The sequence below is a fragment of the Aythya ferina genome (genome assembly GCF_964211825.1).
Source record: "Aythya ferina genome assembly, chromosome: Z".
Lineage (NCBI taxonomy): Eukaryota > Metazoa > Chordata > Aves > Anseriformes > Anatidae > Aythya > Aythya ferina.
This window is the reverse complement of record NC_140299.1, coordinates 37,089,941-37,104,084: the sequence shown is the minus strand read 5'-3', so window position 1 is coordinate 37,104,084 and position 14,144 is coordinate 37,089,941. Positions and strand designations below refer to the sequence as shown.

General features: G+C 41.9%; 1 protein-coding gene across 6 annotated transcripts in view; it reads left to right on the top strand.

Annotated features, from left to right (window-relative positions):
* MLLT3 (MLLT3 super elongation complex subunit) overlaps positions 1-14,144 on the top strand; it is a 142,103-nt gene that overhangs the window by 66,473 nt on the left and 61,486 nt on the right. For 5 of the 6 annotated variants that reach the window (XM_084503718.1, XM_084503716.1, XM_084503715.1 and 2 more), the window contains exon 4: positions 2,718-2,861. The exons of the other annotated variant lie outside the window; for it this stretch is intronic. In XM_084503718.1, coding sequence (XP_084359844.1) covers positions 2,718-2,861 — 144 coding nt within the window. The remainder of the gene's footprint in view (positions 1-2,717; positions 2,862-14,144) is intronic. 6 annotated transcript variants of the gene reach the window in all.

Sequence of the window (14,144 nt, the reverse complement as noted above, 5' to 3'; positions counted from 1 at the left end):
AAGCTCATTCTACCCACCCCATTTGCTGTTGGATAGGGAAACAGAACTGTCTCAAAGTTGACTGGCCTCTTCGGAATGCTTTTTAGCTCTGTTTCAGACAGGAAAGCAGTTTGATTCATTACAAAAAATCAGATTTTATTAAAGAAAAGCAAAACCTTCTTTTTAGCTCATTTATTAAGAGCTCACCCCAGGTGGACTAAGTCAGAAGACGTTGATTCATTGAAGCATCTCTACAGAAAGCTTCCCACCCCACATTTCTTTCTCTGTTTTTCATTCAGACTTGTGATTGCCTTTGACTGTGGAGACCCAAGCGTCTCAGGAGTTCTCTTCAGGAGTTGTTGTTTAGACTGAAATCAAGAGGGCATCAGTAATTACAACTCAGCTCACCCTCAAGCACCATGCAGAATTAGGAAGTTTGCAAACATCCCCGCCCCTATTTTGGTGTAATGGAATACAACAAGCAGCAGTTGAATTGTGAGTCAGCTAGCTAGTTGTAGCAGCTTACCGTTTCTGGGGCCAGTACAATCCAAAGGAAAAGTGGCATAAAATTTGAGCTGACATTCCTGAGGCAAATTACTGCTTTCTGGTGGCTCAGCTACTCATCTTCTTTCAAGATACTTCCATACTTCCAAATATTCCAGAACTGAAGAATAGGATATAGAAGGAGGAAGAGGAGACAGAACATCATCACTTATTCAAGGTAGAAAACTTTACTGGTTCATAAGGAACCCTAATGAATGGAGAGGGCAGTGGTACAAGATGCCACGCGGATCAGGGAGAAAATGCACCCTTTCCCAGGACTTAATAGAAATTGGTAGAAAATCTAATAGTCATTTTGCCCTGACAGAAAATGTTCCAAGGCCAAAATGATTGTGGATGGAAAAAACGATCCTCTGCCAAAAATGTAATCATCATCGTCATCAGGATATAGTTGTTATCTGTTGAGATGAAGTCCTTGAAAAAAGGCTTTTAGGTTGAAAGACTTCTACTCTGGAAAACGCAGTCAGTTTAGAATAAGGTTCATAGACTGCACTATACTCTGCCTTCACTGTCAGGACTGTTTTGAAGTAATGGCAGTGCTAAAGGGAGTGCTTTGTTTAGTAAAAGTTTGACTTGAAATTATTGGTTTTGTCCATCTAACTTTCCACAGAATTCTTTAAAGACTTCAGTTTGTAAATTCTTGTAACTCTGCTTTCGTGATAAAGCTGCTGATACCAGCTGATTCCCTATAGCAACATGACCATTTTCTAAGCAGCCTGGGGAGTAAATTGCTTCCAATTTTTTTTGCAAGAAATCATGTGTTCATCTTTAATGATAAGAAATGTCTTCATCCATGGTAGCCTTTGAAAATGGTCGATGAAGAAAAGAGACCATATAAGGCAACTACTGTCTTCTGTTTTCAGAAATAAGCTACTGCAGGCCTTTTATCTCAGGTCTCTTTCTGTTGTCTCTGCTCCAGGTTTAGAGATGGGATGCTGAACCCTTGACTGCGCTTGAAAAATTTGACTTTTACAATATTACTTTTAGAGATTTCTGTACTTCCTGTTCTTGGCATCCTTGGAATCCTGAATCAAAACAACATTTTTTAATGTGATTTTTTAAGCATTTGGTATTTCTGTCACTGAACAGACCACATTTTGATCAGATACAGCGTGGGTTATATGCTGAGATTTTGCTGTCTCTTCCTCTTCTTTCCTTTTGGCTCCCTTTTTACTAGCCTTTCCTGAATTTACCCTTTTACTTGTGTTCTGCCTAAAGACTGACATTGGTTTGGTGGCTTCTTTTGCACATCTGGATCCTTGGAGAAAGGGCTATTTAATGTTGCTTTAAAAGAGCACTTAAGTTATTATTTATTATTAAATAATTATTATTAATTTATTTCCAAACTTCTGGAACAGAACTTTGTAAATGTATAACACAAATTGTACTTAATATCTTTTCTCTGGTTTTAGCAGTCACTGTAGTGTAGTTTTATTTAGTCACTGTAGTGTCCTTTTTCAGCTGACAATTTCTCAGAACAGTGGAGCGTTTTCTTCCAAGATAAATTTGCCTTTCCTGTTCTTTCTCTCTCCATATTGGTACAGGGAACATTCAGCTTCATTTTTTTAATTTTTTTATTTTTTTTTAACTACAGTGGCAGAGAACTTTAAATGCTTGGAAGCTGTGGTGGAATACTTGAATTCTATCTGACCACAATAGTTCAAGGCAAAGAAGTATCATTAATAAACAAACAGATATCATACATGGGAGTTCAAATATAGTTTGCTGCAACAGTCTCATTCTTAGCTTTTTTTTCCAACTTTTTGGGATCTAAGGAAGAATTTGTATCTGAAAATTTACTGCAACATGGTCTTTACTACAGCTCAGAAATGGTTAAAATTATTGTGTTGGTGACTGAGTTAACTAGTGTAAATTGAATCATGTTATACATGTACATGTCTTTAGCCTATGCCAGACATGATGTAACACTTTCAACTAAGCCTTGTCAGGACAGCTTGAAGTCCATGTATTTTACCATGTGTTACTGTGGGCTGATAGGAACTTCTCTGATTTACTGTAGCTCAGCTGATGGGCTGTGTAAGAAGGAATTCTCTCAGAACACAGAATGGTTAAAAACAACTTAATTTAATTTTAATTGACAGTCTTATGTAGCCCTTGTTTTCAATTTAGTTAGTTTTGGTGTTAGATCTTTCTGTCTGGTTATTTTCAACCCTCAGGAAGAACCTAAGAAAGTTCGATTTGACTATGACTTATTCCTGCACCTTGAAGGCCACCCACCTGTAAATCACCTCCGCTGTGAAAAGCTCACATTCAACAACCCGACAGAAGAATTCAGAAGAAAGCTGCTAAAGGCAGGAGGGGTGAGTCCTGCACCCGTGTCAAAAGCAATCACAATAAAGACATTGCTGCTTATTGCTGGTGCATGATTAGTGTAACAGAGATTGACCTGGCAGTGAAACTAAATGAAGTGTCTTTGTTATTAACTTAGTAAAAGAGCTCAATGCTTGTTTTCAAGTTGAATGGGTGAACAAATGAGAATGTGCCTACCTCAAATACACAATTAGATAGTTGCATCTGATGCCTCTTAACACCCAAGTGATTCACATTTATTTCTGCAAAAGAGAGCTTAGGTTTTTATACGTGAAGCATTGCTTGCTTGACACTCCACAGATGAAATACAGAAGGGCTATTTTGATGAGAGTAATAAGAGCATAAAGTTTTTCTCATTTACTGAGAAATTATTCTATATAAAGCAGAATGAATTCAGTAGTTGTAGAACAAGTTAGAAACAGTAAGTATCAGTAAACATGCTGCATTTCATATAATATATATTACACAGTCTGAACCAGAAAATTAACCAAGACTTGTTCACAATTTTTTAGAATTAGTGTGTACGTAAAAGCCCAAAGGAAGTTAGCCTCTTCAGAGGGAAGAAAGGGTCATGCCTTTAGAAACATATTTATATGACATTTTGTCTGTTAGGGCTCTGCTGAATTTCACAAAATGGCAGGATCGCTCATTCTGGCAGGAGCCACAAGAGGTTCAGCCTGGGCTCAGGCCGGGCTGCTCAGGGCTTCACCCAGCCGGGACACGAAACACCCAGGCCACAGAGGCCCAACCTGCCTGGGCCCCAGCTCCACAGCCAGGCTGTACTGGTGGGGAAAGGCTTCTCCTCATCTCCAGCCTGAGCCTCTCGTGCCTCAGCCCATGCCCTGCCTCCCACCCCCCCATCACACACCCCTGGGCAGAGCCCGGCCGCATCTCCTCTGTCTCCTCCAGCCGCCCCTTCTCCCAGCTGAACCAGCCCTGCTCCACAGCCTCACCTCACAGGGCAAGGCCTCCAGCACCACTGCCTTGGTGCCTCCCCTCCTTTCTGCCTGTTTGTGTGTTTTTCCAGTACTCTGGAGCCCAGAAATGGGAGCAGCATCTAGAGCACCAAGCAGAGTGGACAGCTCCTGCTCTCAGCTGCCTCTAGGGCCATGTCCTGGTCCCACCACCCCAGGCATTGCTTCTTAGGCACATGGCTGGCTCCAGCTCAGCTCACTGCCATCAGCACCCAGAGCTGTCCTCCAAAGCTTCTCTCCTTCCAAGGCTGTGTGGCTGTAGGACTTGGCATCTGTCCCAATGAGAATTTTGTTAACTTGTTCCTCCAGCCTGTTTGGGTCCCTATAGGTGGCACCCCTACTTTTGAGTGTCAGCTGCTTCCCTTCCCTAGTATGTTGATGAATAGGATTGTGTTCTGTCTCCTCCTGTGGGCCACAAGTAGACACGTGCAAGCCTACATTTTGTGTACGTACATTAGGCCAATGCTTATCTTTATAGTTTTGGGCAGTCAAAAGTATCAAAAATGGTTAGCCCTATTTAATGCAAATACACAACAGTAGGTTCTAGGCTCAAGATAAGAGGGAGCTAGTTTGTGAATATTCTGTCTGCTGAAGAGGATCTTTGAAACAAAGCAAAAGTAAGTAGTAGGTATAGTCTGAAAGACCGTGTTATCCTCCTGGAGAAGAGAACTGTTACTACTATAATGCTATTGAAATAGAAGCATGAGCTGTGCTTTGTGTTTGCATTTATTAGGTGTGAGAGGGTATCAGTGTCTGGACAGCATATTGTCTTTTTAGCGTGTTTCCAAATAAAACATCAGGATTGTACTCTGGAAAACTTAATGAGCAACTGCTTTAATATTAATCATAATCAGGTCAATTGTCAATGAACAAGATTTACCCACAAGTGTAATAAATCTAAATGTATTCTGACAGGGACTTTGACAGAGTAGGATGAGTAAAAAGGAAAAAAAAAAAAAAAGATAACACTAAACATCCCCTTTTATTGTTCATTTTATGTGCCTTCTAATTTTATGTTTCTTGAATTAACAAAGGCAAAAATGCTGCCTAATTGTAAACAATGAAATACAGGATGTTTTAATTGAAGCCTTTTCCTGAATGTATCAGCATTCTTAAAAGGCAATGATGTGAAGTTTTTTTCTTCTGGAGGAGGCAAACTGCTTTTTTTTATTATTATTATTATTATTTTTATTTCTCCAATCTGCTTCCAAGAAATGGATCTCGTTCTTGAAGCTGTCATTCATTCACGCTTCTCTCTTTAGGTTTTCTGACCTAGGGGTATGTCCAACTGACTCAGGAGACATGAACTAATAACATTCTGTCAGTCTCAGTGTTATAGGTCTTCATGAAGGGCTTACATCTCCCAACATTGAAAGGTCCATTATACTTTTATGACATATTGTCCACGGGTTTTGTTTTAGTTGTTGAAAGCTAGCTCTCGCTTCTAAGTGTAGGTAGAATAGACAGTTTAATGAATCCAGGATACACTAACTTATCTGCAACTACAGTGCTTTATGCTGAGAAAGGCAATTACAGGAAAATAAAATATAATTTGCAGGTACTTAAGTATCAGTAATTAATACTGCTAGCTTACAACTGCCTCTAAGAAAAAGTAAGAGTAATGAGTTGCTGAATTTTCCTCAACCAGTGACAAGGCAGGCCAAATCAGGTTAATGTCCTTCAGAATGAATGAGGTACTATATTAATGCAAAATGTGGAGTGGTAGCTTTAGGAAAAGCACTTGAAGGTGGAGGACTTCTGCTGACATGCTTATAAGTAATAGTGTAAACCACTTAATTTCTGTGCATCTCAAAACCCAGACCCCTCATTAGTTTTGTTCTCCAAGAAAAAGTTGGGAGATGTAGTTCAACTGAAGTAGACTATTAAACATGAATATTTATAGTTTTAAAGAACATTTTTATATAACAAAGACTACATCCTTCTGAAGGAAAAAGTGCAGGCTTTATATAAAATGTTATGTACCCAACACATCATTTAAATGTAAAATAAGGCATAAGTTTTAAGGAAGCAAGCTAGAAGAACAGCTGTAGTTAGCGTTTACTCTTGGAAGTATTTGGCTTCACTCAGGAGCTGAACCTGGAATTTCTTTGCATGTTGCCTTTTTCAGAATAGTCGTGTCTAAGCATTTTAGTCCTGTCTAAACATTTATTTTTTACTGCAGAATTTTCTTGAGATGTCATTTGGATGTTCACGACTCTGCTCTTCACTCACACCACATACTTCATTGTATCCCAAATGCGAATAAGCAAGGAATATTTGCTACAGCCAATGTTCTTCTGTCTTTCAGAGTAATAGGCTATTTCTTAAAAGGAAAAAAAAAAAGCACAGAGATTGCCAGTGCCTTCTTCTGGTTTCCTTTCACACCTTCTCCATATGTATCCCGTCCATTATGTGCCCAAAGGTCTGACTGGTTCTCTTGCAGCCCACTGAGAGAGTAAGAGTAACGTTTGGATATCCCAGGTAATAAACTGCACAACTCTGCAGTGTTTCTATATCCACTACTACTATACTACTACCCACTAAGCCAAGTATGATATTTAGAGTGGTGCCATTCAATAAGATAAACTCTGTGAAATATTTCTATCTTAGTGTTATATTTGGTATCATGAGAACAGAAGCATAAATGATCCCTCAGTCTTGATTAGTAGGAGGTTACCAAACTACAGGCTTTCAATGATAGAATTATTAGGGTTGAAAAAGATCTCCCACAAGATTACAGAATCACAGAATTTTCTAGGTTGGAAGAGACCTCAAGGTCATCGAGTCCAACCTCCAACCTAACGCTAACAGCCCTCCACTAAACCATATCCCTAAGCTCTACATCTAAACATCTTTTGAAGACTTCCAGGGATGGTGACTCCACCACTTCCCTGGGCAGCCTGTTCCAGTGCCTCACAACCCTTTCAGTGAAGAAGTTCTTCCTAACATCTAACCTAAAACTCCCCTGGCTCAACTTAAGCCCATTCCCCCTCGTCCTGTCACCAGGCACGTGGGAGAACAGGCCAACCCCCACCTCGCTACAGCCTCCCTTGAGGTACCTAAAAAGAGCGATAAGGTCGCCCCTGAGCCTCCTCTTCTCCAGGCTGAACAAGCCCAGCTCCCTCAGCCGCTCCTCGTAGGACTTGTTCTCCAGGCCCCTCACCAGCTTCATCGCCCTTCTCTGCACCCGCTCAAGCACCTCCATGTCCTTCTTGTAGCGAGGGGCCCAAAACTGAACACAGTACTCGAGGTGCGGCCTCACCAGAGCTGAGTACAGGGGGACGATCACCTCCCTAGCCCTGCTGGTCACACTGTTCCTGATACAAGCCAGGATGCCGTTGGCCTTCTTGGCCACCTGAGCACACTGCTGGCTCATATTCAGCCGACTATCCACCATCACTCCCAGGTCCTTCTCTGCCTGGCAGCATTTCCAACCAGATCTCCAAGATCATCTGGTCCAACCATCCCCCTATTACCACTGTCAGACACTAAACCATGTCCCTAAGCACCAGGTCCAACCTTTCCTAAAACACCCCCAGGGATGGTGACACCACCACTTACTTCCCTGAGCAACCCCTTCCAATGTCTAACTGCTCTTTCTCAGAAGAACCATCTCCTCATTTCCAACCTGAACCTCCCCTGGCACAACTTGAGGCCATTCCCTCTAGTCCTACCACTAGTTATCTGCAAAGAGAGGCTGACCTGCAGCTCCCCACACCTTCCTTTCAGGTATCTGTAGAGAGCAATAAGGTCTCCCCTGAGCCTCCTCTTCTCCAGACTAAACAATCCCAGTTCCCTCAGTTGCTCCTCACAGGACTTGTGTTCCAGGCCCTTCACCAGCTTTGTAGCCCTTCTCTGGACATGCTCCAGGGCCTCGATGTCCTTCTTGTAGTGAAGGGCCCAAAGCTGAACACAGACAGTCCTTGAGGTGCAGCCTCACCGGAGCTGCGTACAAGAGGACGATCACCTCCCTGGCCTTGCTGGCTGCACTGTTCCTGATACAGACCAGGATACCATTGGCCTTCTTGGTCGCCTGGGCACACTGCTGGCTCGTGTTCAGGTGAGCATCAATTAGCATCCCCAGATCCTTTTCCTCTGCACAGCTTTCTAGCCATTCTGCCCCAAGCCTGTAGCATTGCATGGAGTTGTTGTGGCCAAAGTGCAGGACTCAGCACTTAGCCATGTAGAACCTCATCCCATTCCTATTGACTTGTCCTGTCCAGGTCCCACTGCAGGGCCTTCCTATCCTCCGGCAGATTGACGCTTCCCCCCAACTTGGTGAAATCTGCAAACTTGCTAAGGATGCACTCAGTTCCCTTGTCTAAATCATCAATGAAGACACAAAAGGGCATGGGCCCCAACACTGCCCCCTGGGCAGCACCACTCATGACCAGAATCTGAGAATTATTTTTTTAGCCTTATAGGAAGATTGGCTTCAGAAAATGTATTTCTGTACTCAGGGAGATAAATAGAAACCTTTTGGCTCAATTTTATAGAGGCTATATCCAATTTGCAACGTCCTTCATCAAGGTTTGCCATCTTCTGAAACATTTTTTACTTAATGAACTTTCCCCTATGCCCTGAGAAGTTTCTATTTATGCTTAGGTCTTTCTCTGCCTTTTACCTACATTCATTTGTTCTCATAAATGTTAACAAAAGTTTATGGAGAAAAAAAATATGCTTTCAAGAGTATACTGAGCAAATTCAGTCAAAATATTCAGTATAATTCTCTGTTCTCTTTCCATATCTACAGTAAATTACATTTCCCTTAGAAAATTTTATTTCCACAGCAAACTTCAGAAATTTTTGCCTCTACTTTCACAGTGTAGTACCCAATGATGAGAAACTAATATGTAATATGTTTCTATTTATGAATCAAGAGGGAAGAAAGACATTAAACAGGTTGCATTTTTTTTTTAAAAAAAAAAAAGGTATCAGAGTAGAAATTCAGGTTTTCTGGAAAAAAAAAATCAGAACCACTGCTTTCTTTTTTTCCTTTTTTTTTTTTTTTCCCAAATCTTTTTGTTTTCACTCTGTTAAAGTTTAGAAATATCTTTCCAATTACTCCAGAAACCTATGTAATACATGTTTTAAAATGTGTTCTTTGTCCATATAATGAAGATGAAATCATGGGGATTTCCCTCTTCTCTCCCCTTCCTTTTTCTTTGCAATTCTTCAGTGTCAGTTGGAAGAGTTGGCTTTTACCCAGAGCCAACTTCAGGTATAATGCTGCTCGAGGGAAGGGATTATCTTTAAGCTTGTGCTTTTCATAATTAGGTAATAGAGTTTTCTTAAACTATATATTACTTTAGTTTCAAGCAAATAACTTAAAAGAATTCAAAAAGATTTTCTATTCCCTTTAGGCTGTAGGTTTTTGTTAATGGTATTATCATCGTTTTTTGAATAGGAATAATAGTGGTTCAGGGAAATTATGTTTGTTGTTTCTCTTAGTGCTTTCAGTAGTGAATGAACTTGTTCTTCACCGTGAAATGATGTGGGGTGGCAGCAGCCCAGGACCACACAAAGAAATTGGCTTATTCTGTATGCCAGACAAGTTTAATTGCATTTTCAGTGCTGCAGAAATGTAATGGGCCATTTTGCCTGGAATTCTAACAGATACGTAATAGAACTGACTAAAAGTATGATTCAAATATTTCAGCAGCATGTTATGGAGAATTTTATCTACTTGTCTAAGACTGCTGTGTGGAGGTGTTTCTGGATTACCAGCTAAATAAATGAAACATGAGGTAGCTTGGTGTGGACCCTTTTGAGGCAAGATTATTCCAGCTGTGATGGCCTTCTTGTATTGGAAAACAAAAGTAGGAGACAGATGAGCTTTTTGATAGTGCTTCATTCCCCTGCAGAAACTCTGATGTTCTTTGAGGAGATTGTCTTGATGTGGAACAACTGTGACAGCTCATGAAGTTTTTTAACTGTGAGAATCTGTGTAGTATGGTAGGACTGATTAATGCATATCAGGAATCACAGGATGCATGTTTGCAGAAATTATCGGTAAGAGAAGACCAGCTTCCATCAAACATTTGAGTCCATTCTTCATGCTTTCTCTACTGGGATCTGAAAAGTGTTGTTTTGGAGTTTTGAAAAAAAATGTTTTGGAGTTTTGAAAAAAAATGGTTTGGAGTTTTGAAAAAAAATGGTTGTTGGATAGCTGGGTACTCCAAGTTGTTTAACATGCTGGTTGATAGCACTTGTCTTGGTCAGGTCAATTTTTGTAGGGCAACTTGTGAATTAGAGGGCAACTTGTGAATCAGCTTGATGAAGCAGGTAGAATTGTTCCTTCCCAGCACGAGTACCTGTTCTACCTACTGTGTTTTGGGAGAATTAACTTTTCCTTTGCCCTTGCCCTTTCAGTTAAAACAACTGGCAGACAAAGGTTTAAATTACTAGTCCAATAGCTGCAGGGTGGCAACGTGGATGTTTGGTGAACTAGAGGCATGAAAGTACTGGGAGCAGATCTATTTGGATACTTGTCTGTATATAGTGGTTTATGACATAGTGATGCACATGGCAGAAGGATATTATTTTTCTCTGGAATTTGATAGGAAGAGTGTTTAAAAAAGGAAAAATAACTATCTTGTATTTTTGCCTGCAATGGCAATGAGAATAAAAGATAGTTTATGTACACTCTTCCTTTTGCTCTGTGGTCAGAGATAATAACTCTAGTAGATAATATCAACAAGATATTAATATCATATTTGTATGCTCCACTAAGATTTAGCCTTGCATTGTTTTCATTTTTTTTTTTTTATTGGACATGTTATTAGGATGAGATCTTGTTAAACCTTATTTTTGATGTTAACTCTTTCCTATCTTAAGCTAAAACTTTTTTTACTAACAGTGGTATAGGAAACTTCCTAGTTACATCATTAAAAAATAAAATAAAATTCAAGTAGTTTTCTCTTGCTCCAGTTTATTATCTTGTGTTGAGGAGCTGCCTACACTGATGCTCCAGCTCTGCTTTCATGGAGGAAGTGAGATGGAATGTGTCTCTGACTTGGATTATTAAAATAACTCCCCTCTCAAAACTGTGCGTTAACTGCAGTCTATGGTGCTGCTGGAGCTGATAGTCCTTGGAGCAGGACAAGGAATAACATCAGTGGACATCTCTGTTTTCTCCTGTTTTTGCTCATTCATATCAGGTGGCTGTTCTATTAATCACTGCTGGTATTAGTCTGTCTTCTTTGTCTTGACCAGTATCCTCTGACCTGTAGTCATCACCTCTCCATATTTAGTAGATTTCAGGCTGGCTTTCTTGGGAGTTGGCTTTCACTCACTAACTTTTTATATGCCTTACAAAATAACTTATCAACGCACCAGTACCCTTGTGGATCTTTGAAGTACCCTTTCTTGAGATAGTCTATGCTGAGGATGCACGGAACCTCTGGGCCAGTCACGATGGGGTGCTTTTGCCACTCATTCCCAGTTAGACTTACTTCAGCTTCCAGTACAGTTAGCTCTTGGGATCCCCCTGTCACTCCAGAGATAGAGATGAGTTCTGCCCCTTGGTGGCTTGACGGCATTAGGGTACACTGTGTGTCTGTGTCCACTAAAGCTTTATATTTCTGTGGTTCCGGTGTGCCAGACCATCGAATCCACACAGTCCAGTAAATCCGGTTGTTCCTCTCCTCTACCTGGCCAGAGGCAGGGCCCCACTAGTCCTGGTTGGAGTATCTATCAATTAATTCTTCCAAATGTGAAGCAGAGGTCTCTTCGTCAAGATCAGGAGTAATACTAGCCCTTTGACTGCCCCTGAGGGACTGCCCAACTGGAAACAGAAACAGAAATCCTCCTAGAGGCCCCTTTTCTTGCTGCTGTATCTTTCTGCAGCTCACGTACCCGAGCAGCTAGGGCCGAGGTCGGTTCACAGTCTCACTTCCTCATATCTTTCCCGTGGTCATGTAAATAAAATCACAAGGTACCCTGTGGTGAGTGTCCCGGATTGTCCCTTGCTTGAGCCAGAGACTGCTGGCACATAATGGCTTCAAGATTCTCCCATCTAGCTGAGGAGGAAACTGTGTTCTTCTAACTGTTGGGACAGTCTCTCCACAGCTGAAATGCAGGCCCGTACTGGGGCAGAGAGATTTTCTTCATATTTATGGAGCTGGTTGGACACGTTATCCACAGTTGGCCCCATCCTGTCCTCCCAATCCATTGCTGCCAGTGTGCTGGCATGTGATGGGCGTGCAGCCTGTACAAACTTCCGCCACATGGATGCTGTGCAATGGACTTCATCAGGGTCTTTAGGTGTCTGGGCATTGTTCAAACCTCTATAAATATCTCCAGCACAGCTAACTACTGTGGGTGCTGGATACCTTTATCTATAGTGGTCCACTTGCCTACTTGATATACAATATCTTCCTTGTGGGGACACCTTTCTTTCACAGCTGCCAGGAGTCACCTCCAGAGGCTGAAAACCTGTGCCTCTCTCCCAATTACTCTATCAATGAGCCTTTCTCTAGAGAGGGATCCTAGCTGCTTGGTTTCTTTGCCTTCTAGCTCTTGGCTATTGGCCCCAGTGTCCCAGCATCGAAGCAGCCAGGCAAGGATGTGCTCACCCAGATGACGACTGAAATCCTTCTGTATTTCTCACAACTTGCTCAAGGATAGAGATCGAGTGGTTTCTGACTCATTTATGATTTCGGTCTCTTCTTCCTGATGTTGCCATAATGCTGCTGCTTTAGAGCTGCCTGCCTTTTCCTCTTCTCCCTCCTCCTTAGGAGGAGCTTCTTCCCTTACTAAACAAGCTGACATCCGTTTCCATTGTTTTGTCTTGGCTATAGGGGTGACTGACACCATAGATGGTTGGTCCTCAGGGCTGGTCACAGTGTGTGTTATCTCGTCATTGAATTCAGAAACTTCCCTATCCCCTTGAGGGTGCTGGGCAATGTTAATTGACATTTGATAGGCGTAAGCCAGACCCCAGCAGCATGCAGCAAGCTGGTGGAGTTCTCTGGTATTGCCAGGATCTGGGCATGCGTCTTTCAAACATTATACCTGTTTTCTTGGATTTTGAACTTGTTCAGGGGTGAAGTTAAGAACCATCAGAGGAGAAAACCATGACAGGTACCTGCCCATACCCCCACACACACCTTGCCACCCACAACTACTTTGTCTCAGGGCAGGTCCTTGGATGATATTCTTAATAAATTGTTTGACCTTAGGGAGAAAGACAAACACTAGAAGTAGCAATAGGAGGATAACATCTGACCAAGGATATCCAAAATACTCAAAGGCTGCTGCAATTTGCCCACTGGAAGAGAAGAAGAAGGCACCACCCCTGATATTATTCACGGATTGACTGCTAGGGGAGAAAAAGAAGGCGCTGTAATTCTTAATATTTCCAAGAAGATAATCTCCAGGAGACAAGAATGATAACAATGCAGGGCCTGAGTACCAGATGAAACTGAAGGCTGGCATGTTACAGCACAGCATGATAAAGAAATCAAACACAAATTTCAACATGTTCTCTGATCGGATGTAGAGGAAAAAAGAGAACAGAGAAAGGACTAGATACAACATAATCACACAGAAAAATATTAACATAAAACTGAACATTGTGACTAGCAGTATGTTAGTTGTAAATACTTCAACCAATTCTACTGTTATCTCAACCCTCGAGCCCCATGCTGGGCGCCAAAAAGGACTGTGGTGGTTTTACTCGGGTGGGCAGCCGAGCTCCACCACCACCGCTCTCTCACTCCCTCCTCCTCAAAGAGGAAGGGGGAGAAAATACAACACAAAGAGGTCGAGGTTTGGGATGAGAATGGTTTAATTAAAGGGAAAGGGAATGGGGAGAAAAAGAAGAAAAGAAAAAAAAAAAAAAAAAAAGGAAACAATAAGGCCACACGGAAGCACAGAGAGAAAGGAAAAAAAAAAATAGCTACTTTCTATCAACGAGCAATGTTCGGCCTCGTCCTGGGAAGTAGGGCCTCAAAATGCATAGTGGTTGTTCAGAAGGAACAGCCCCCTCCTCCACGAGAGCCCCCCTTTTTATTGCTGAGTGTGACATCAGGTGTTATGGAATATCCCTTTGGTTGGTTTAGGTCAGCTGCCCCGGCAATGTCCCCTCCCCATCACTTGCCCACTGCCAGCCTGCTGGCTCCTGGGGGCTTGGAAGGAGTCCTGATGCTGTGCCAGCACTACGCAGCAATAGACACAACACTGGAGTGATATCAGTGCTGTTCCAGCTACGAGTGCAGAGCACAGCACTGTGTGGGCTGCTGCAGGGAAACGTGACTGCATCCCAGACAGACCCAACACAGTTGTGTACTAAAACAG